General features: G+C 41.5%; 1 protein-coding gene across 1 annotated transcript in view; it reads left to right on the forward strand.

Moving 5' to 3' along the window:
- The window catches only part of LOC126177112 (solute carrier family 22 member 7-like), a 224,135-nt gene that overhangs the window by 89,990 nt on the left and 108,045 nt on the right, over positions 1-26,100 (forward strand). The window contains exon 3 of the mRNA XM_049924380.1: positions 20,729-20,971. Coding sequence (XP_049780337.1) covers positions 20,729-20,971 — 243 coding nt within the window. The remainder of the gene's footprint in view (positions 1-20,728; positions 20,972-26,100) is intronic.

The following is a 26,100-nucleotide window of genomic DNA, read 5'->3' on the forward strand; positions in this document are numbered from 1 at the left end:
TCTTCTGATTTTTTCTTGTAGTTTGTGTAATTAGTGTAGATTTTTTTATTGCTAGTGCGTAATTGTAGAGAGAATCTCCTTTGTAGTTGCAGTCTTTCATTGTTGTACAATAAAACATGTGTGCCACGCATGTAAATTTGCACCAAGTATTTCGCAGCTTGCAATTAACTAGATATTATTTTCAGCGCTATGTTAATGTGTTCTCTTATTTTCTGAGTTATCGTGTGAAATATTGTGATAATAATGGCGTGTGAAAAACGTAACAGTAGGCTCCAAAGTAAACAGAGAAATAATAGTGACGACGAGCGTAGCTTACCAGCACCGCTGTGTAATGAATTAACAGACATTCAAAGTAGTAATTTGGTAACTGTGCATAGGGAAATGGAGCGGGCGTCAAATAATGTTGTAGACAGTGAAACAGGTAGTGAACAGGGAAGCATTATCGATCGATCGGTCGGCAACAGCTCGCCTCAGGAATCAGGAATGACAGAACACAATATTGCAAATACTGTAGACTCAGGTTTTGGGTTCTCACCGTTTTCTCAAATGAATCAAGACACATTTTCCGCTTGTCAAAATGTGAATGTTGCCGGTGCAAATTCACTGCCGAAAAGCACTGAGGAACATGTTTCAGACTCTAGTGCATTGTTATTACAATTAATGCAACAAATGGGACAAAAGCTTCAAAAGTTAGACACAATGGAAAAAAATCGGAGACAAACACAGCAAAAGCTTCAAAAGTTAGACACAATGGAACAAAATCTTCAGAAGTTAGACACAATGGAATAACACCAGAGACAAACACAGCAACAGTTAGACGCAATGGAACAAAATCTTCACAGCACGCTTCAACAAACACGTGAAGATTTAACTACTGAGTTACATGAAATCGAATCGAAATGTCAAAAAGTCTGTAACGACGTAAAAACACAAATTTGTGAGCATTTTCAACCTATTTTTTCGCGGCATGAAAATGCATTACAGAATCACGAAGCAGCCATAAAAGAACTGCAAATTATTGTTCATGAAAATCATGCGACGTTGCAAGTTAAAATTGACTCAGTTGCATTTACCGATTCGTTACGCAACTTGCAAAAACTCAGGAAAACTTAAAGGACACAGTAGAAAGACACATGGAGGAAATTAGTTCATTATCAGAGAAAGTAGTTGAACTTTCGGATCAGCTAAATAATTTATCTACGAAGGTAGATGATAATCTGAATGACACAAAACCGGTAGTCTTTAATGACACAGAAGAGTGCGAACAAATTAGGAAATTCAAACAAAATCAGAATCAAATTAATACGCAACACCAAAGAAAAATCCGGGAAGTACAAGATCAGCTGACACAGTGTAGGGAAGCAGCCTACTCACGCTGTAGTAAATTCACATCAGTTTCCATTGTGTGCCAGCCAGTCTGCTGTAACTAGCTCTGACGTCATAAATGTTGCGCAATACCTTAAAAATCAAGCAAATGACTTAAAACTTTTCTAGCATGTCAGGAATAATACTAAATTAATGTGTGTTAAATATCAGTTCGATAACTTCAGCCATTTTCGAAATTTGGACGTTTTTCTAAAATAATCATTGGCGCAACAGAAAAGAGCTAGAGACTTCAAAATTTATATTTAGATTCATCTTTCATAATGATTTAATAAAAACAGTACTTTGGATTTCACAAATTGAGACTTTAGTGGAAATTCATGATTTTCTGGTTTTCGTCTCAAAACTGAAAGAAGCAAGATAGATTAAGTAGGCTAATAAATAAGGCTAGGATGTTTAGATTTAAATAGGTTGGAGGTCCGCTATGACTGTGAAGATGTGAAAAGTTTCTTTTGAATACCTATAAAATTATAGCGATAGCGGATCTCAAAAGGGCCAGTTCAGAGCTCATCTACTGCGTGCAGTGTAATTTAATTAATTCTCTCGCCCAAAATATTTAACTTAGCCACGTCAAAATTTTATTATCAATACTTACCTGCGTGCTGAATGCACGTTTAAATTAAGAGCGTCATCGGCCATCAGCAAAAGAAGCTATAAATTATTATGTAACTTGAAGTGGTGCGTTACTAGCCCAGCGGCTAGTCGGGAGAGCCGATTTGATCAGGCGTTCCCTTAGCCGTCCGCACCGCGGCTATATATATAAGAGCGCTGCACGAGGAAGGAAGGCCCCAGTTCTCTCCAGACGCTGAATAGCACGACATCTGTGTCGGGAGTCGCGTCGCTTCGGTATCACTGCTACAAACAGCCTCGGGTGCCGTATTAAGTTACTAGAGATACGCGGAACCATGAAATCATTTCAAGTGAAGGGTTAATTCTGGGATGATTTTCATTATCTAGCTTCAGTTTGCGTATTGTCGTATTTTCAAGTGCCGTCGCGGGACAGACATTCTACCAATTATTTAGCGTGGCGTTTGATGAAATATTCTCATCAAATTTTGGCGAGCATTCTTTTTAACATTTAATTCGGACATTTATAGTTGCATTAGCGCATTAGACTCTGAACTGCTCTGTTAGTTAGGTTGTAGGGATACTTGTGTTTTGTATCAGTGAACTTTAGAATATACTCAACTATTTTGGAAAATCGTTTTTGATTAGAAATCCCGGACAATCTCCTAATTCCTCAGAGCTATAAGCTGCAGCTATAATGGTGTTCTCAGATGAAGTGGGCACTAGGAACTCTAATTACAGGCTTCACGTTTTGTTAAATCACTTTCTGGGTGCTAAAAAGTAAATAGAGAGCCAGTGTTGAGAACGGCGAAAGACAGCATTAACAACATTCTAAAAGCCTGAAACTGATTCAACATTCAAACATTTGTATTGCAAGCATTTATACAGTTATTTTAATTTCCGCAAGTTACTCGCCGCCCCACATATGGTGCATCGACCGGGAAATCAACTAAGTGAAAGTGATTTTTTTTTAACTATTCGGATTCGCGAGTGAAATGCGACACGCAACTGAGTAATAGAACAGTGAAAGTGTTACGTGTGCATGTGGACGACGCAATTGGATTAACAACTCATCTGGATTGACGGAGCTAGCACTGAGTCTAGCGGTGCTGCCGGCATCGGGAGAAGCCAGTTTTGCCGTACCGCAGTCGTCCGCTGGAGCAGCCGGCGCAGCGCCTGCAATTGCGGGCCACGCAAACACACAACAGCCGTCGGAGAGCCGTCTGCAGTTCAACGTGCCACGTCGCATCAGGAATCCTGGTACGCCGCGCAGACAACGCCATACGTCGTGCAGAAGGAACTAAGTTAAGTGAAAAGCTGTTAAAAATTTTACTAACCTGTACTAAAAGACTGTCGGCGATGGAACCGCCAAAAGAAACTGAGTTTAAACTTAAATCAGAACCTACAATCGCACCAAAAAGTATTGGCACACGTGCGTATTTATCGTTGCTGGTTACAAACGCCGCACTTTCCGGTACACAGTACATGTACGTGCTACCTCACATACCAGACATTACAATTCTGCCCATAGTGCCTACCATTAACAAAGAAATGCAGTGTTATGGGCAAACACGTATCTCCTCTGCACACAAAAAGTATTGGCACAGAGCATGGCATCTCGGTATATTGCTGGGTTTTCAGGTACCGGAACGCCATCTGCTGACACATTAGACACTGCGTGTTGTTGACGGCCCGGTCGCCAGTATGTTGCTGTAGTGCGCGATAGTGGTCAGCATGGGGCCGAAGAAGAAGGAACATTCAGTGGCGTTGCGTGAGAGAGTGGTATTGCTCCATTCACAAGGGAGAAGCTATCGACAAATCGGAGCAGAGGTGTCTGTGAGCTACACCACGGTAAGAGCCATCATTCAGAAATATAAAGAGACTGGAACAACAGTGAATAAGTGTCGTCCTGGACGTCCAAAAGTGCTTACAACCCGAGAGCGTCGCCATATCATCGCACTTGCTCGGAAGGAACCTGCTACAAGTGCAGCAACTATTGCTGAGATTGTTCAGACAACGTCCGACAAGACGGTTAGTGTTCAGACTATACGAAATGTGTTGAATGAGGCTGACATGCATGGACGTTCTCCCAGGAAGAAGCCATACATTTCGGAAATTAACCGGCAGAAACGCCTGCAGTTTGCCAAGGACTACATCAGCAAGCCGATGGAGTTTTGGAACACTGTGATATTTAGCGACGAATCGAAGTTCAATGTGTTCGGATTTGATGCAAGAAAGAAAATTTGGCGCAAGCCGAATACGCACCTCGACATCAAACACATGCATCCCACAGTCAAACACGGTGGGGGCGGTATCATGGTCTGGGGCTGTATGGCGGCTTCCGGCGTTGGAAATCTAGCTGTAATTCACGGCACAATGGATCATATGAGATACATTGACGTGTTGCGAGGTAATTTACACGCTAGTGCACAGAAATTGGGCCTTACTGGGGTGTTTCAGTTCCAGCAAGACAACGACCCAAAACATACCGCCATGAAAACCCGGGAGTGGTTACTGTACAATGCCCCCAGAAGGGTTCTAACACCACCTCAGAGCCCTGATTTGAACCCCATTGAGAACCTGTGGGCTCATCTTGACACACAAGTCAGAAAAAGGCGTCCGTCCGGTAAAAACGACTTGGAGAAAGTGCTCCTGGAGGAATGGTCGAAAATTACCCCTGATATCACCCGGAATTTAATACAAAGCATTCCTAGGCGTTTACGTGCTGTTATAGATGCTAAAGGGATGCACACTAGCTATTAGATGGTGAACATCAATGAAGAAAACGAACACACTGTCCGATTCATATGCGTGTGCCAATACTTTTTTGGGTGCAGAAGAGCGATGTTTTTTTTCATGACACTGTATGTTACTTTAAGGACAGGTGATTTTGACATATTTGTAAACTATGTAATGTAAGGTGTCACATGTATGGGTTCTGTTCTGAAATATATGTTTCGTTTAACCTACAACCACTAAAATGTAACTGTGCCAATACTTTTTGGTGCGATTGTATGTCTGTTGAGGGAACTGTAAATCCAGACAACGGTTCAAGTGTAAATATGCATGAAAGTAGTAATGTTAAGGTGAAATATGAAATATTGTCTCCTGACATTAGTTTAAAAAGGGGCAATGATTCAATAATAGAGACCCCGGTAGTAAAGCAGAAAGTAGAAATTGTAAATTTATTGGATGATAGTTTCTCTGACGAATTAAAAATGAAACAGTCATCAGAGATGGTAGAGTTTAAGAAGGAGCAGTTAGATATGACTAATCAATCAGAAGTTTCATTTAGTTTTGATGATTCTGGTGTTGGAGCTAGTTTTCCGTCACCTGAGTGTGATAAAAAGCCAGCTAGTGAGCAACCCAAAGATGCTAGGGCTGTTGATTTAAATGTTATATTACAAGCAATAGCTGCCAGTAATGCAAAAATGACAGCTGATTTAAAATCTGATATAATTGAGGTAAATAACAGGATTGTGGCCAGCCAGACCAATTTTAATAAACGGTTTGAGGCAATGGACAATAAATTAGAATCCAATAATGCTGAGTTAAAGTCTGAAATAAGTGAACAGGTCAAAAACAGTAATGCTGAATTAAAGTCTGAGATTGAGGCCAGCCAAACAAATTTTAATAAACGATTGGAGGTAATGGACGATACCTTCAAGGCTGGTTGCAATAAGTTGAAAGAGGATCTAGGCAGTTTGAATTATAAAATTGACTACAACCATGAGGATATTAAGAAAAAGGTTGCTCAACAATTTTCTGAAATGTATAAAACGGTAAAATCCGAAGTTGCTGAGGTTCGCAAGGACTTCCAAATGGAAGATGCGAAGCTGGAGCACAAGTTAACAGAAAAGATCGAGGCGGAATCTGAACTGTGCTCAGATAGATTTAAAGATGTTAATATTAAAGTAAACATATGTCAAGCAGACGTAGATGCAATTAAAACTGATACTACTCATATTGCACAAAGAGTAGATAATGTTGAATTGAGAGTAGAAAATATCAGTACTAACATTGCTAACATTGAGAGTAAAGTAGCTTCAGTAACTTCTGGTAATGGTAGTATACAACAAGTTGTAGCTGCAAACGCCGCTTTTATCGGGTGTCGGCAGTTCTTGCGGTTCGATCCAGATAAAAACATCCACCCGCTAGATTTCTGGAACGATTTTGAAGATGTGATTCCACCAACTTGGTCTGAACGAGAGAAAATCTCATTTATTAGAAGCCATTTAGCAGGTGACGCCATGCGTTGGTCAGCTGATGTTATGTTGAAGTGTAAAACATTAGCGGAGTTTAAAACAGCTTTCATTAATGAGTATTGGTCTAGCAATAAGCAAAATGAAGTGTTGAGAGAATTTTGGAATGGAAATCGCTTCAATGCAGGCAAGGAATCAATTAAAGAGTTTGCTAGGTCATGGATTTCACGTTTGTCACATTTGGCGGAAAAGCTAAAGCCAGAAATGATTACACTAGGTCTTGAAGCAAAACTGCCATGGTATTGGCAAACTAGAATTATATCTGCCCCTAGAGATAATCTGGATCGTTTCATTGAGTATCTGGAACGTGTAGAACGTGTTGCTGCCAATGAGGAGCAAGCACGTAATAACAGAAATGCCAATAACAATAATAGTAATTTTAGGAACGAGCAAAATAGCAATGTAAACATCAGACCAGTAGGTATTCGCCATCCTAAGAGAGGTAGGAATTGGGGAAATAATTATCAGAACCAACAATGGCGTCCAAGGGATAATAATTTTGTTCCAAACAGAAATATGCATGTAAACAACAGTACGGAAAGTAATGCTGTGCCAGTCAACTATAATGAAACTAAAGGAAACAGCAGTAGGCCGAGGCAGGAAAACTAGTTCCCGTCTATGAGGACACTGGCGCTCACCAGGCGGTTACTTTTCCTAAGCCAGTAGTTAAGGGAATTGGTAAGACAGATCAGAATACTCAAACTGAACATGTGGATGAAGTGTCGGTAGCAGCTAAGGATACAACAGAAATATTAGATCACTCACAGTATTTGATAGATACCGTGTTAGAAACGCTTTCTAAGTGGGAAGAGAAAGAGAAGGCGCAGCAGTGTAACGATAGGGAGGAGCTACAAAATACTGAATTGACAGGTGAAGAAGCAGAAGAAATTCATGCTTATATTTACGATGAAGATGATGTGCTCTTATCTAAAGTGCCTGTGCAGGATGTTGATAATGTACTAATAGATTTAGGACAGGAGATAAGTGAGAATGTAGAGGGTAGGCTGTTGAGGGTCGATGAACCCAGTAGCTGTGACCAATTGTCACTTGAGAAGGAAACCGATGATAATGGTGAAAGTGGTTTAGCTGTAACTAGTGTTATGCCCGGTCTGGAGACGCAGAATCGCTCAGACTACAGTAATTTGGGTTATGTTCAGCAAACTAAATGTAATGAAGTCGTGCGGTGTTTCGATTTAAAATTAATAGACCGACTGGAAAAGGCAGCTGAAAATGTAATTCAGGAAACCCCTACACACTGTGACCTAAATGTAATGAAGATAGATGTCGATCACTTTAGTTGGAGACAAATCCAAAAGGAACTACTAGATGAATTTGAGGAACCACCTGTACAACCTAGAATAAGCCACCCTATAATAATAGTGTATATGTTGGGTATCAATGTACGTTGTCTCTTAGACAGTGGAAGTGAGGTGAGTGCAATATCTCAGTCCTTCTTTGATGCATTACCTGGTAAAGACAAGCTTACAGTAATGAGGGTATCAGGATTAAGAATAATTGGTGCTACTGGCAAGGTGTCAAAAACGGTAAAGCAAGAAGCTTTACTACCCTTTAACATTAATGGTAATTTAATTGATCATCCATGTTTAATTGTAAACAATCTCAGTATTGAGGTTTTAATTGGCATAGATTTCTTGTCAAAATATCAGAGTGTTGTTGACTTTGAAAGAAGCCAGTTAAAAATGGTCTTGCCAATAACCAGAGTAATTATAGTACCTTTTAGTGATAAACATGTAGTAACTGATGATGCAACTTGGGAGCTGCCTATACGAGTTCTGAAAAATAGGAGGTATTGGGACGAAGGTGTTAATCTTAGTAACAGTAAGCTGAACACAGAAGAAGAAGAAGAAGAAGAAGCAATTATTTTAGGCAAAATAGAAGCTAAATTGCAGGAAATCGATAAGATTTCAGACAATCAGAAGGAAGAACTAAGACAGGTGTTAAAAAGACATCATAAGGTATTTTCGGATCGACCTGGCATAGTCAAAGGTTATGAATGTCAATTAAAGGTGAAACCCGGCCAAGTGTTTTTCAGGAAGCCATACCAAATACATGTAGCTAGGAAGGAGGCGGTTCGAAAGGAGATACAGAGAATGCTGGAGTGGGGTGTGATTGAGAAGGCGGTCAGTGAGTACAATAATCCTCTTGTTGTTGTACCAAAAAGAGACGGGAGTGTCAGATTGGTCTTGGACGCTCGTTGGTTAAATGAAATAGTGGTTAGGGAAAGTGATAGACCGCAGAACATTGACGAGTTATTGCAAAAATTCCGGGGAGTAAAATTCTTAACTTCTATGGACATCACGTGTGGATATTGGAATTTGCCACTGGCGGAAAGTTCGAGGAAGTACACAGCTTTCTTGTACGAAGGAGTTTGTTACCAATACCGTGTGGTACCTTTCGGACTTAATATCTTTGTTTGTGCCTTCGTACGTGTGATGTGCCATGTTTTAGGACCAGCTGTAAGTAATAAAATAACAGTCTACGTAGATGATCTATTAATAGCAACTTCTACCTGGGAAAAACACATAGCTTTATTAGAGGAAGTGTTAGAGGCTATTGAGAGAGGTGGCATTAAACTAAAAATTGAAAAGACAGAGGGCGTTAAAGAGGAAATAGGTTTCTTGGGATATAGGATAAGTGGAAAAGGTATTCTGCCTGACCCAGGCAAGCTAGCAGTCATTGAAAAATTTGAAGCTCCCAGAAACAAGAAGCAGTTGAGATCAATGTTCGGTCTGTTCGGCTTCTATAGGCGTTTTGTTAGTGATCAGGCTTTTAATGCTCCCTGTCTTCACCTCCTGCTGAAAAAGAATACCCCTTGGGTTTGGACAGCAGAATGTCAACAGGCGTTTGAGGTGCTTAAACAATCTTTAATTAATAGTCCACTTTTACATCATCCTGATTTTGAAAAACCATTCTGTATGTCTGTTGATGCTAGTGGCTATGGTATAGCTGTGGAGATATTCCAAGTAGAAATAGAGAACGAACAAGAATTGCACAAGACTATAGCTTTCGCAAGTCGATCTTTACAGGCAGCAGAGAGAAATTATGGCATCTCAGAACTAGAAGCATTGGCAATTGTATTTGGGGTACTGAAGTTTGAGCAGTATTTAGTAGGTCACAAGATAATTGTTTACAGTGACCATAAGGCGTTGACCTTTTTAAAGACCTGTAAGTTGAGGAATTCTCGTTTGGTAAGATGGTCATTGTATCTCCAGCAGTTTGACCTTGAGGTTAGATATATTCAAGGGAAAGACAATCTGGTAGCTGATGGGTTATCTAGAAGTGCGGAGCTCTGTGAGGACGCGGGAATTACAGCAACAGACCTAAATGAAGTTCGAATGTTTGCATTGCACGAAGTAAAGGAAGAAGGTGCATTAAAGAGAGTGATTAAGAACTTGAGACGTGAGCAGAATGCAGATGACCAACTGAAATTAGTGAAGAGCTATTTAGGAAAAGCGAACTATCCTAAGGTTTCGCAATACTATTGTTTGCATAAAGGTATTCTGTTTAGGAGGAAAAAGATAGGTGTTTCTGAGTGGAAGCTGTGCTTTCCCTCACAACATGTAGACTTACTAATCGACTATGTACACCTGAGGTATGGGCACTACGGTGCAAAGAAGTGCATTGCAAAATTAAAAGAGAAGGTTGTGTTTGACAACATGTACCGCCGTGTGGCCAAGCGTCTAGCATCTTGTGTAGTGTGCCAGAAAGTCCGTGCTGCTAACACCAGAATACAAGGGGATATGCATGCAGTAGAGCCCACTGAAACCCTAGAATTACTGGCTTGTGATTTGTTTGGCCCTCTTCCTGCTTCGAGAGGTGGTTGTACCCATGTTTTTGTTGTTGTGGATGGATTCAGTAAATATGTTAAACTATACCCAATCAAAAGAGCAAATGCAAAAACATTGGTTGAAAAGTTGGAAAAAGATTTCTTCGTGAACGTTGGCGTTCCGAAGAATTTGCTGTCAGACAATGGGCCTCAATTTACTTCTGATAGATTTAAGGAATGTCTAGATAAGGCCGGCGTGAAACATCTGAAAATATCTGCGTATTTTCCCCAAGGAAATATGAGTGAACGTATTATGAGGGAATTGAATAGGCTTTGCAGAACTTATTGTGCTCGGAAACACTCAAGTTGGCCAGAGCACATTAAGTATTTTGAGAATGTAATTAACAACTTAAGACATGATGCAACTGGTTTTGCACCTTGCGAATTGATGTTTGGCCAAGAACCGCACAATGTGATTGCAGATATGGTAGAATTCCCTATTCTAACGCAAATATCCACAGACGAGAAGAAACTAAAGGCTAGGGCTAATATGAGAAAAAGAGCATTGGAAAGGAAGAAGCGTCATAACGCAAAAGCTGTACCTACTAGCTTTGAAATAGATCAATTAGTCCTTGTTAAACCCAAAGAAAAATCAAAGAAAGTAAATGCAGAAACAAAGAAATTCATGTTCGTATACCAAGGACCTTTCAGGATCATAGGAAAACCACATGCCAATGCATATAGGCTAGAGTACCCTAAAAGTAAGAAGCTATTAGGTCTCAGGAACGTGATCGACCTAAAGAAATTCATAGGTAGCCAATGAATGCTGTAGGGAGGAGGTTGTTCTGTAACCTCTACACAGTGTGGCAGCTGTGCAGTCCCAGCTGTGTGAGATCTTCTTTCCCTTTCAGGTCTCACTCATTCTTCATCTTTCCTATCCACAAAAATTTCGACCTTTTCTTTCCAAATACTAAAATTTTCCGTCATGACTATCAAGCCAGCATTAAGCCAATGAATGCTGTAGGGAGGAGGTTGTTCTGTAACCTCTACACAGTGTGGCAGCTGTGCAGTCCCAGCTGTGTGAGATCTTCTTTCCCTTTCAGGTCTCACTCATTCTTCCTCTTTCCTGTCCTCAAAAATTTCGACCTCTTCTTTCATACATTAAATTTTCCGGTATGGTTATCAATACAGCATTAAACTAATGAATGCTGTAGGGAGGAGGTTGTTCTGTAACCTCTACACAGTGTGGCAGCTGTGCAGTCCCAGCTGTGTGAGATCTTCTTTCCATTTCAGGTCTCACTCATTCTTCATCTTTCCTATCCACAAAAATTTCGACCTCTTCTTTCCAGACATGAAAATTTTCTGTCATGTCTATCAAGCCATGAGTTCTGTAACCATTCTATCCACCGATTAGTGAAGAAAAATATCTAATGTGACAAACCTAATAGTGACAAACAATAGAGAAGTATGATGTAATTAAGATACAATGTATTTGAGTAACAAGTATGTATAGAACTCTGGTACTATGGTAAGTACAAGTGTTGTTTTATTGGAAATGGTCCACCAACAGTAATTTAAAGAGATATATGAATTCATATACAAGCAGGATCTGAAGTGGTAGTGAAACCTAGTGTATGCATTAGAGCTAACTAAGAAATAGTAAAAGAGATTGCTTAGTGTTAGGAAAAATATGCAGATAAGTTGTAAGATTAAACTCACCTGGTGTAGCAAGGAAAGGCAGTGTAATAGAATTGAGCAGTGTTTGTGGTTGAGACGTGAAGGACACGTCCCTGAAGTATTTATAAGGTTGGAGCTGGCCATTATTTTAGTGTAGTGTGTGACAGGATACACCTACACGTATTGAGGTTATGAGTTGGAGGCGTGAATGCGACCATAGGTACCCTTATGTTAGATGAGACAGAGCAGCTCATGGTGTCCTATAGGTTTAAGGAATTTAGCATTACGCTCGTCCATAATTACTTGATGCATTTTAGTGGTAGGTCTGAGAGAGACTACCTGAGGTTTCAGCGTCCGATCGAGTGAAAATGGATTGCCACGTGAACAAACTGATCAGCTACAATACACTATGAATATGAAATAAATGTGCTATCCTATGCTTTAAATATTAACAGAGTGAGTGTTAAATAAGTACATACACTAGCAAAATAAATAAGTAACATACTGACAGACGTGAAACATTAATTTTAGCTCAGCATAAATACACTTCAACAAAGTAAGTACATAATTGCAAATGTGGAACTGACATAGCAGCAGAGGACCAAATAATGGATTTAGTAGTCAACTAAACGTAGTGTGTTTTGAACACTCAGAACTGTACTATTACCAAAAGTTACTCACATGTACAAAGAAGCTGAGAAAACAACCACTAATCAAATATACGCATACTATCTCTAAGCATAAGGTAATCAAAGATGAGTCAGTTAAGTAAATAAAATGCAGATTTGTCAGGAATGTACCGAGCATTGGTTCAGTGTTCCGGCCCAGAAATAATAAATTGATGTTAAATAGGATTCATGATTGTATGCCTTGAGCATAGATTTTCTCTAGTACGTGACTAACGGCGTTTTGAGCCATTTGTTTACCGATTTTATGACAATTAAGTAACCACGAGAGTAAAATTGAAAAAGTTCTGTTAACTTTGTTCCAGTAATATATTGAAGGATAAAATGTATATAACCCCATTTCATTGTGACCCACCCTTAGATGTTAAGTGAACAGAGTCTGAGGCACTCTTTTTGTTTGTTCTACAGGACAAACCAGATAATGGCAGCCTGGTAGCTGCGTGAAAGCGTGGAGTGACTTGGACACAACTCACAGTGACCCCTCCCCTTTCCCCCATGTAATTTAGAGAGAACGTGAAGGACGCACACCATAGCAACTTCCCCTCCTCTACCTTTGTGAATGGAAGTGTAGGACGCCAGCCAAAGCGGCTACAACCACGTGTGTAAAAAATTATTTGTGAACTTTTCTTTCAGGTTTAGAAAAGACTGCTAAGAGATAATCATCTGTTTATGTATCATGTTATTTTCTTTGAATTTGTGTATGTAAAAATGTATTTAATGTATTTAATGGATCTAAGATTTTCATAATTTTTCAATTCGTATGTGTTTGTTTATCTAAGGCAATATGTATGCCAAAATATTTCATTGACTTTGCTTAAAATTTTGAGTAATGACATTGTTTAAAAGGCAGTGAACATGCCCACAATTTAAATAATTAATGTAGGTAATCAGTTTTATTTAATGTTTCTACCTGTTTATATTTCAATTTTGATTTTTTATAGGGAGTTAAACTGTACTCTTGCTTCCCTATTTGTAATTAATTTTTTTTCATTCATTAACATTCATAAACAAAAAATTTAAGTAGAGGTTGATGTAGGGAAGCAGCCTACTCACGCTGTAGTAAATTCACATCAGTTTCCATTGTGTGCCAGCCAGTCTGCTGTAACTAGCTCTGACGTCATAAATGTTGCGCAATACCTTAAAAATCAAGCAAATGACCTAAAACTTTTCTAGCATGTCAGGAATAATACTAAATTAATGTGTGTTAAATATCAGTTCGATAACTTCAGCCATTTTCGAAATTTGGACTTTTTCTAAAATAATCATTGGCGCAACAGAAAAGAGCTAGAGACTTCAAAATTTATATTTAGATTCATCTTTCATAATGATTTAATAAAAACAGTACTTTGGATTTCACAAATTGAGACTTTAGTGGAAATTCATGATTTTCTGGTTTTCGTCTCAAAACTGAAGGAAGCAAGATAGATTAAGTAGGCTAATAAATAAGGCTAGGATGTTTAGATTTAAATAGGTTGGAGGTCCGCTATGACTGTGAAGATGTGAAAAGTTTCTTTTGAATACCTATAAAATTATAGCGATAGCGGATCTCAAAAGGGCCAGTTCAGAGCTCATCTACTGCGTGCAGTGTAATTTAATTAATTCTCTCGCCCAAAATATTTAACTTAGCCACGTCAAAATTTTATTATCAATACTTACCTGCGTGCTGAATGCACGTTTAAATTAAGAGCTTCATCGGCCATCAGCAAAAGAAGCTATAAATTATTATGTAACTTGAAGTGGTGCGTTACTAGCCCAGCGGCTAGTCGGGAGAGCCGATTTGATCAGGCGTTCCCTTAGCCGTCCGCACCGCGGCTATATATATAAGAGCGCTGCACGAGGAAGGAAGGCCCCAGTTCTCTCCAGACGCTGAATAGCACGACATCTGTGTCGGGAGTCGCGTCGCTTCGGCATCACTGCTACAAACAGCCTCGGGTGCCGTAGTAAGTTACTAGAGATACGCGGAACCATGAAATCATTTCAAGTGAAGGGTTAATTCTGGGGTGATTTTCATTATCTAGCTTCAGTTTGCGTATTGTCGTATTTTCACGTGCCGTCGCGAGACAGACATTCTACCAATTATTTAGCGTGGCGTTTGATGAAATATTCTCATCAAATTTTGGCGAGCATTCTTTTTAACATTTAATTCGGACATTTATAGTTGCATTAGCGCATTAGACTCTGAACTGCTCTGTTAGTTAGGTTGTAGGGATACTTGTGTTTTGTATCAGTGAACTTTAGAATATACTCAACTATTTTGGAAAATCGTTTTTGATTAGAAATCCCGGACAATCTCCTAATTCCTCAGAGCTATAAGCTGCAGCTATAATGGTGTTCTCAGATGAAGTGGACACTAGGAACTCTAATTACAGGCTTCACGTTTTGTTAAATCACTTTCTGGGTGCTAAAAAGTAAATAGAGAGCCAGTGTTGAGAACGGCGAAAGACAGCATTAACAACATTGTAAAAGCCTGAAACTGATTCAACATTCAAACATTTGTATTGCAAGCATTTATACAGTTATTTTAATTTTCACAAGTTATTCGCCGCCCCACAACAGGTAATACAAGAATTACGTATTTCAGAGGTCACTCGCGCTCCAGTACGGGAAGAGGGACATAGAAATACGGAACAGCCACAAAATAATAACTCAGGGCACTTCGGAAATTATGAAAGAAATTGGCAAGGTACACCGAATTTTGAAATGCAACCGCCGAAACGACGTAACAGGGACCGATATGCGACTCGCCGACATGATGATTTTGACTATAGGCTGTTCGTTACTACACGTAAATTTAAAACATTTAAGAATTCTGGCAACGACATTCATCCACAAGCGTGGCTCCATCAATTCTCTCATTGTTTTCCTCCCAACTGGTCATTAGAGCACAGATTAGAATTTATGTGTGGCTACTTAGAGAATGAATCAGCTGTAATAATGCGATCGGTCATTCACGATTGCCACAGTGAAGGAGAATTTTACCATGCCTTCCTCTCAGCATATTGGTCTCAAGCTACACAAGACCGAGTAAAACATAGCATCATGATGATGAAACACTTTGAACAATCTGAATTTTCCAGTCTTGTCAAATATTTTGAAGACATGTTGCATAAGAATCAGTACCTGTCAAACCCATACAGCCCCTCAGAACTCATCCGCATTTGCTTAATCAAATCACCTGAACATTTACGAAATATTATTTTGGCAGAGCGTTGCAAAGACGACATTGAAGCTTTTCAGGGACTCTTACAAGAATTAGAAATTGACACAGACAGTTGCGGGATGCGAAAACAGGAAAACAATCACTACAGGTCACATCCATCACAATTCCGTGACAACAGAAACAATAACTGGACACGACAATTCTATTCTTACAACGCAAATCGTGACCAAAACAGACACCACCCATATGACAACCACTGGCAGAGTAATAATACACTCCTGGAAATTGAAATAAGAACACCGTGAATTCATTGTCCCAGGAAGGGGAAACTTTATTGACACATTCCTGGGGTCAGATACATCACATGATCACACTGACAGAACCACAGGCACATAGACACAGGCAACAGAGCATGCACAATGTCGGCACTACTACAGTGTATATCTACATTTCGCAGCAATGCAGGCTGCTATTCTCCCATGGAGACGATCGTAGAGATGCTGGATGTAGTCCTGTGGAACGGCTTGCCATGCCATTTCCACCTGGCGCCTCAGTTGGACCAACGTTCGTGCCGGACGTGCAGACCGCGTGAGACGACGCTTCATCCAGTCCCAAACATGCTCAATGGGGGACAGATCCGGAGATCTTGCTGGCCAGGGTAGTTGACTTACACCTTCTAGAGCACGTTGGGTGGCACGAGATACATGCGGACGTGCATTGTCCTGTTGGAACAGCAAGTTCCCTTGCCGGTCTAGGAATGGTAGAACGATGGGTTCGATGACGGTTTGGATGTACCGTGCACTATTCAGTGTCCCCTCGACGATCACCAGTGGTGTACGGCCAGTGTAGGAGATCGCTCCCCACACCATGATGCCGGGTGTTGGCCCTGTGTGCCTCGGTCGTATGCAGTCCTGATTGTGGCGCTCACCTGCACGGCGCCAAACACGCATACGACCATCATTGGCACCAAGGCAGAAGCGACTCTCATCGCTGAAGACGACACGTCTCCATTCGTCCCTCCATTCACGCCTGTCGCGACACCACTGTAGGCGGGCTGCACGATGTTGGGGCGTGAGCGGAAGACGGCCTAACGGTGTGCGGGACCGTAGCCCAGCTTCATGGAGACGGTTGCGAATGGTCCTCGCCGATACCCCAGGAGCAACAGTGTCCCTAATTTGCTGGGAAGTGGCGGTGCGGTCCCCTACGGCACTGCGTAGGATCCTACGGTCTTGGCGTGCATCCGTGCGTCGCTGCGGTCTGGTCCCAGGTCGACGGGCACATGCATCTTCCGCCGACCACTGGCGACAACATCGATGTACTGTGGAGACCTCACGCCCCACGTGTTGAGCAATTCGGCGGTACGTCCACCCGGCCTCCCGCATGCCCACTATACGCCCTCGCTCAAAGTCCGTCAACTGCACATACGGTTCACGTCCACGCTGTCGCAGCATGCTACCAGTGTTAAAGACTGCGATGGAGCTCCGTATGCCACGGCAAACTGGCTGACACTGACGGCGGCGGTGCACAAATGCTGCGCAGCTAGCGCCATTCGACGGCCAACACCGCGGTTCCTGGTGTGTCCGCTGTGCCGTGCGTGTGATCATTGCTTGTACAGCCCTCTCGCAGTGTCCGGAGCAAGTATGGTGGGTCTGACACACCGGTGTCAATGTGTTCTTTTTTCCATTTCCAGGAGTGTAGTTACAGAGAAAGATTGCACTTCTGTAATTATGAATATGACAGAGATAACCATAGAAACAGAAAATATGGAAACCAAAACAATTATTATCAAGGGAGACAGAATAACTTCAGACACAACGGTTCACCACGCAGTTACGATTCCTGGAGAAATTCTCCACCACATGACCGACAAACAAGAAATTATGTAAACTACCGACAAAACGACATACCTTAATTCCATCAGAACTGGCGGGATCAAACAGAGCAGGGCAGTCTCGACAAGGTGAATTTGTAGAAGTTAGGTCTCCTAATCCGAATAACGACGCACGCCAACAAAGAGACAGACAATGACTCGCACCGCAGGCAGCCACGTGCGCTGGCTGGCTCAGGGAAAAATTACATAGACGCTAACCTTGAGAAAAATTTTAGCATTATTTACTGATGTACCATGTACCACATGATAATTCCACTGAAGCTGAAACTCTGCATACTAGGAAGAGTAAAGGTTTACACCACATTTCACATGTAAAACCGTTTATTGAAAGATAATCTGCTTTTTAACTTTGTCTTTGCCATATAACTTTTCACTTTACATTACCAGTATGCTTTGTTGGACTTAGAAACTGTTAACATGCAACAGTGTTTGAAGTTAACTATCCAATCTAGAACCTAGGATACATATTTAGACAGTAGTTACGAGTGCATTGTTATAGTGAACAGACGACACAGTGTTACTGTGTGTGTACATTCTTGCTTGTTAGTTGCACGATTACGTAACGACTATAAGGCTCATACACTTAGAACATATATTGCTAATGAGATTTTAATGCAACATTTTGGTTTACTTGAAAATACATTCTGGATTTAAAGTACTTTCAGTGAGATACCAGATGGCATAGTGGTTAGTTTATGTGACAGCTACACGATTTTATCACGTCGCTACTAATGAGTGACAATTTACAATGTTGCTTTTGCGGTGTTTCTGTTTTATATCTGCACAGTTTTCTGTTTTATTCTGGAAAGTAAAACATGTTTTAGTAGTAACTTTTGTGGTATAGCTACAATGAGACAGCCTTTTCCATAGCACAACAATACGTTACAGTACAGTACTTTCTTCATCACAACAATAAGCGTAAAACGATATCTATACACAAAGCATTTCACTTTTGTTTATCATGATGTAAGTAGATTGGCTTCTGCAGAACTTAGCTTTCGGAGGACAATAACTACACTTCCACAGAGATTATCTTACAGCAAGACGCATATTTAGCGATACAGGACACATATTTGAGTGATTGATTTTGTACTTAAATCATTTATTTTTAAAGATATTTGAAGTACAATGATACAAAGGTTTTCCGTGATACATTTCATTCCATTGTTGTAATCTGTAACACACGAGGGTGTAATTACATTTATCCTCAGGGGGGTGCACGCTTACTTTGTGTACCATGTGTTTGGCAAGCACAAGGAGCCCTAGCTAATATGGTATTTGCTTATACAACTTTACACATCGGTACCATATTTCTCTAACACATAAATTACACAGCTATCAGATCATTTAACAGAGAGAGAAACATTTTTTTTTTTTACTACGTCAGTGAGAGGTGTTAACGTAATTACACAGTTGGATAACTTCACACTTACGAAATTGTATTTTGTCTGTACTTTGTGAACTCTTCGTATTTTTTCAGAACCATTGTGATACTATGAGAGCTTTGAATGACGTATTTGGTATGAGATCATGATTTTTAAGGTACGTTTGAGGTAGATGACACTATTGAAATGAGCAGAGAATATTTTTTAGGGTTTGAAATTATTGCAGAAAGCTACGACGTTTTTGAGATTTGACTGAGGTGTTATGATGTTATTATTACGACGACGATGTGTATTATGTTGTTGAGGAATGTTTATTATGCTACGTATTTCTCATGATGAAATATTGAAGAAGTGTCGATGAATATCGTCAGATTGCGTTGCGCTAAAAATATTGTGTGTCAGTTTAAGGACAGTCATGTATAATTGTTCAAAGGGGACGTTTCACCGTCTGCACTGGCGGAATGTTACGTGATACCACGTACTTATACGTTTGTGACTATTACAAAGCGAAAAAAGTGGTCCAACTGAAAGATTCATATTTCTTTACGTACTACACGAATATGTAATAAAAAATGGGTGTTCCTATTTCAAATAAAACGCAGTTGATACCCGTTTGATCTATTGCAGCGCCGTCTAGCGGCCAACCATAGCGCCATCTGATTTCCCCCTTCAAGGTAGACGAGTTTCGTTCTTTGTAGATTTTTCTTTTGATGCTTATTTCGTGCGATATTTGGCCCGGTCCCTATCAACGGACCATCCTGTATATTGGAACGATGCTTCGTGATGTAACATCTCCCTTCTAGGTCAGTACATAAAATACATTTGTTGCTCCAGTAATTCCTGTTATAACTTTTCTCAGATATCTGTCCGCATACCGAGTCAGAAATTTCATGTCGTCCGCCAGATACCTACATTCGTGCAGAAGAAATGATGCTGCACCCACTGTAAAGGCACTATTTCTCGTGGCGCGTTAGTCCGCGATTATGATTCGAATTCCGATTGCTTGCGCTGCGCCGGCCGCGGTGGTCTAGCGGTTGAGGCGCTCAGTTCGGAACCGCGCGACTACTACGGTCGCAGGTTCGAATCCTGCCTCGGGCATGGGTGTGTGTGATGTCCTTAGGTTAGTTAGGTTTAAGTAGTTCTAAGTTCTAGGGGACTGATGACCTCAGATGTTAAGTCCCATAGTGCTCAGAGCCATTTGAACCATTTTGCTTGCGCTGCGAAGAATTTGAACCTGCTCCATCAACTCAACCACAGGGGAATGGCCATTTACTACATGCGTGTTCTTAAGCTCCCCTGAAAAACGTCGTGTACGAGGACTGAAAAAAAAAAGAAAATCACTATTAATATTGAGACTTTGTATACTTAAGAAATATGTTCAGTTGCTAGTGGTTGGACCCAAGCTAGAGCCTATCTCTGTCCAAATTTACATTTTTGCATGTACCGGTGTTCAAAACATTTTGTGCATTTCACAGCGTAAACAGACAACTGTAGGTCGCAAAACAATAGCGTGTTAATATGACACGACAAAAAGTTCTTCAGTAATATTAAGAATCTCTCTTCTTGTCTGGATGTAATTATATCGTATATTTATTTTTTCATTGTTTTCGGTCCGCAGCTCGTGGTCTTGCAGTAGCGTGCTCGTGCACGGGGTCCCGGGTTCGATTCCCGGAGGGGTGAGGGATTTTCCCTGCCTCCAGATGACTGGATGTTATGTCGTTTTCATCATCATCATTCATCCCCATTATGGTTGGAGGAAGGCAATGGCAAAGCACCTCCGCTAGCACCTTGTCTAGTCAGCGGTGCAGACGTCCCGCATCGTTCCCTACGCTCTTCGGAGTATGGCGCCTCATCATCACTGTTTTCGCGCCACGTGAGTACGCAGTGAGCTCCTCTCTTATGCCCTACCGCTATTTCCTGCTTGTTACAGGGAAGGAGCCTCGTTCAGCAAGTGCCTGATGTACAACCAGAGCTATGTGACGGACTTCGGCGGCAGCAGGGAACCTGTGAAGTGCCAGCACGGCTGGGAGTACGACGACACGTGGTTCTCCCTGACGGTGACGTCACAGATGAACTGGGTGTGCGACAACCGCCAGGCCGTCAACGACGTCTTGTTCTTCTCACAGATTATTGGAGTCGCCCTGGGGTTACTGTTTGGCTACATAGGCGACATGTGCGTAGCTATTTTTTTTATTACTGGTTTCATCCACCATGAAAAGACACTTATTATTTTCAGTATACAGGGTGTTACAAAAAGGTGCGGCCAAACTTTCAGGAAACATTCCTCACACACAAATAAAGAAAAGATGTTATGTGGACATGTGTCCGGAAACGCTTAATTTCCATGTTAGAGCTCAATTTAGTTTCGTCAGTATGTACTGTACTTCCTCGATTCACCGCCAGTTGGCCCAATTGAAGGAAGGTAATGTTGACTTCGGTGCTTGTGTTGACATGCGACTCATTGCTCTACAGTACTAGCATCAAGCACATCAGTACGTAGCATCAACAGGTTAGTGTTCATCACGAACGTTGTTTTGCAGTCAGTGCAATGTTTACAAATGCGGAGTTGGCAGACGCCCATTTGATGTATGGATTAGCACGGGGCAATAGCCGTGGCGCGGTACGTTTGTATCGAGGCAGATTTCCAGAACGAAGGTGTGCCGACAGGAAGACGTTCGAAGCAATTGATCGGCGTCTTAGGGAGCACGGAACATTCCAGCCTATGACTCGCGACTGGGGAAGACCTAGAACGACAAGGACACCTGCAATGGACGAGACAATTCTTCGTGCAGTTGACGATAACCTTAATGTCAGCGTCAGAGAAGTTGATGCTGTACAAGATAACGTTGACCACGCCACTGTATGGAGAGTGCTACGGGAGAACCAGTTGTTTCCGTACCATGTACAGCGTGTGCAGGCACTATCAGCAGCTGATTGGCCTCCACGGGTACACTTCTGCGAATGGTTCATCCAACAATGTGTCAATCCTCATTTCAGTGCAAATGTTCTCCTTACGGATGAGGCTTCATTCCAACGTGATCAAATTTTCACAATCAACATGTGTGGGCTGACGAGAATCCGCACGCAATTGTGCAATCACGTCATCAACACAGATTTTCTGTGAACGTTTGCCAGGCATTGTTGGTGATGTCTTGATTGGGCCCCATGTTCTTCCACCTACGCTCAATGGAGCACGTTATCATGATTTCATACAGGATACTCTACCTGTGCTGCTAGAACATGTGCCTTTACAAGTACGACACAACATGTGATTCATGCACATTTCAGTCGAAGTGTTCGTACGCTTCTCAACAACAGATTCGGTGACCGATGGATTGGTGGTGGCGGACCAATTCCATGGCCTCCGCGCTCTTCTGACCTCAACCCTCTTGACTTTCATTTATGGGGGCATTTGAAAGCTCTTGCCTACGCAACCCCCGTACCAAATGTAAAGACTCTTCGTGCTCGTATTGTGGACGGCTGTGATACAATACGCCATTCTCCAGGGCTGCATCAGCGCATCAGGGATTCCATGCGACGGAGGGTGGATGCATGTATCCTCGCTAACGGAGGACGTTTTGAACATTTTCTGTAACAAAGTGTTTGAAGTCACGCTGGTAGTTCTGTTGCTGTGTGTTTCCATTCCATGACTAATGTGATTTGAAGAGAAGTAATAAAATGAGCTCTAACATGGAAAGTAAGCGTTTCCGTACACGTGTCCACATAACATATTTTCTTTCTTTGTGTGTGAGGAACGTTTCCTGAAAGTTTGGCCGTACCTTTTTGTAACACCCTGTATAAGAAGTTAAATTATTTTTAGAATTTATGATTGGTTTTTCAATAGCGACAGATACGTAGTACATTTCACATATCACTACCGTTTCAGTCGCTATAATAAGAGTGCATTATTATTATTATCGATGTATTCCTATATGTCACGTGCATTACACTGTACTTTCGCATTGCATCTTTTTCTCTAGGCTCTGTGGTGAAATTAGTTACTTGTTTATGCTCCATGGATTCTTTTTAAAGTGGTACTAGATATTTATCTTAACAAAAAGAGGAAACCGAAACGAAAAGGGCACAGGTCATCCCCGTTTTCGAGAAGGGACGTCGAACAGATGTGCAGAACTATAGACCTATATCTCTAACGTCGATCAGTTATAGAATTTTGGAACAAGTATTATGTTCAAGTATAATGAGTTTTCTGGAGACTAGAAATCTACTCTGTAGGAATCAGCATGGGTTTCGAAAAAGACGATCGTGTGAAACCCAGCTCGCGCTATTCGTCCACGAGGCTCAGAGGGCCATAGACCCGGGTTCACAGGTAGATGCCGTGTTTCTTGACTTCCGCAAGGCGTTCGATACAGTTCCACACAGTCTTTTAATGAACAAAGTAAGAGCAATGGACTATCAGACCAATTGTGTGATTGTATTGAAGAGTTCCTAGGTAACAGAATACAGCATGTCATTCTAAATGGAGAGAAGTCTTCCGAAGTAAGAGTGATTTCAGGTGTGCCGCAGGGGAGTGTCGTAGGACCGTTGCTACGCACAAAAATGACCTTGTGGATGACATCGGAAGTTCACTGAGGCTTTTTGCGGATGACGCTGTGGTATATCGAGATGTTGTAACAATGGAAAGTTGTACTGAAATGCAGGAGGATCTGCAGCGAATTGATGCATGGTGCAGGGAATGGCAATTTAATCTCAATGTAGACAAGTGTAATGTGCTGCGAATACATAGAAAGAAAGATCTCTTATCACTTAGCTACAATATAGCAGGTCAGCAACCGGAAGCAGTTAATTCCATAAATTATCTTGAAGTAGGCATTAGGAGTGATTTAAAATGAAATAATCATATAAAGTTTATCGTCGGTAAAGCAGATACCGGACTGAGATTCATTGGAAGAATCCTAAGGAAATACAATCCGAAAACAAAGGAAGTAGGTTACAGTACGCTTGTTCGCCCACTGCTTGAATACTGCTCAGCAGTGTGGGATCCGTACCAGATAGGGTTGATAGAAGAGAGAGAGAAGATCCAACGGACAGCAGCGCGCTTCGTTACAATATCATTTAGTAATCGCGAAAGCGTTACGGAGATGATAGATAAACTCCAGTGGAAGACTCTGCAGGAGAGACGCTCAGGAGCTCGGTACGGGCTTTTGTTGAAGTTTCGAGAACATACCTTCACCGAGGAGTCAAGCAGTATATTGCTCCCTCCTACGTATATCTCGTGAAGAGACCATGAGGATAAATCAGAGAGATTAGAGCCCACACAGAGGCATACCGACAATCCTTCTTTCCACGAACATCACGACACTGGAATAGAAGGGAGAACCGATAGAGGTACTCGAGGTACCCTCCGCCACACACCGTCAGGTGGCTTGCGGAGTATGGATTGAGATGTAGATGTAGATATTGCAGTACGATGTATTACATTGTGACAGTATGTTGTGGAATCAATTTTTTACTATTAATTTATGACACATTTCTACCCATTAGTGTTCAATTCTATAGGAAAATATAGTATATAGCGTAATGATGTATTTGATAAATTTATTGGTTTTATTTGTCCTCTTATTTTCCTCCGGCATTTTACGGCACATATTTATTCCCGGGAAGAAAATTTTATTTTGAGTTTTCCATTTGTTATTTCCTGCTATATCTTACTTCCAGTTTGTTCATGCTCTGTAATCATAACCAGAACTTTAGGGGACTACCAACTGACGTTTTCTTAATGTGGATAAAAGATTATTAAATGTGCTCCATGATATTATTATAAACTTTAATTCCTGAAAGAGATTTTTATAGTAAACCGAATTACTATTTTTACTTATTACTCTGATGTCCCTTGTCTGTAGGATTAATGGGGTTTAAGAGACCAAACTACATGGTTATCAGTCGGTCCATCCTCTATGTGTCAAGCCGGGAAGTGTCCTCAGAGTGGAAGGATGCAGAAGGCAAACCCTGATGAACCTGTTGTAACTGAGGATCAATAAAACCAAAAGATACGAGTAGAAGCAAGCAGAAGTGAGTGACGCGTAAGAGGGAGAATGTAGGTGTGTTGCTCCACTCAGAAAACAGCTGGAGGCACCCAAAACATGTCATGCGGGAGGTGCACCCTCTGCATGCGACTGGCGTTTCCTCTCCCTCCACTATCACAATAAAACCTAGCAAAACAGGCAAGTTTATAAAACGTCAGGAAAGACAATAGCACCAACGAGACAGTAAACCAACGATTTATGAGTGAAGAATAATGACTTGAGAGGTGGGAAGGGCAAAAGCCAGGCTGGATCACCGACCATCTCCTGGGTCGGAGCAGGGGAGGGGGTACCCCTCCAACCCTCAAGCGACTGATGATGCCATTGTGACCTCAACAGAGAGGAGTAGAAACCAACTTTATAGGTAAAACGTAAAACCAGATCAGCCTCTCTGACGTCATCCACTAGCACCAGAGGCAGCGTATCTGCAGGTTTAGGGTTTCACTGTGCAGTGGCCAGATTAGGGCGTTCCAGAAGGATGTGGACACCCATCAGATTGGCACCACACCGACAGTGGGGTGAATCCTCATGTTGTAGGCTGTGGCTGTGGGTCAGCCAAGTGGGGCCAATGTGAAGCTGACAGAGAATGGCATATTCTCTGTGAGAAGCACGAAGGGAAGACTGCCACATGGAACGGTGGCTTATTTCTTGCAGTTTGTTTGGAGAAAGCAGGGCACACCAATTGGTGCTCAGCTGATGGTGGAGAGTCGACTGCAGGCCAAGTTCTGAACCCCCAACTCCGAAGTCGCCGATCTGGTTGCTAACGTGGCCAACGGGTCAGCATATTTGTTCACTGGGATCCCAACGTGACCTGAGGTCCAGACAAAGACGACCAACCACCCATCTTGATGGAGGTCGGAATGGAGATCTGGATAGTCACAAACAGTGGGTGTCGGGGGCAGCACTGGTCGATAGCCTGATGACGAGGTTCCAGACGCTTAAAACATTGCAATTACTAGCATATTCGTCATCCATTTCACTTCGAGTGATAATTTTTTTAACCTTGAGAGTTATACTATTAGTACACAATCCATGATATTATCACCTAATGTTAATTTAACAGCATTAATACGGTACTAATATCCTCTTATGTGGTTTGGTAGTCCAGTGGTTGAGAGCTATACTACTGATCCAAAGGTCATGGGTTTGGCACCTAGTCAATCCCACAATATTTATCTCATACTTTTCATATTTGGAAGTGATTTGCATGTACGAAATATGCATAGTTGCACTGTGGTTCGAGGGTTCACGTTGAACTGTA

Source organism: Schistocerca cancellata, chromosome 3 (genome assembly GCF_023864275.1).
Source record: "Schistocerca cancellata isolate TAMUIC-IGC-003103 chromosome 3, iqSchCanc2.1, whole genome shotgun sequence".
Taxonomy (NCBI): Eukaryota; Metazoa; Arthropoda; class Insecta; order Orthoptera; family Acrididae; genus Schistocerca; species Schistocerca cancellata.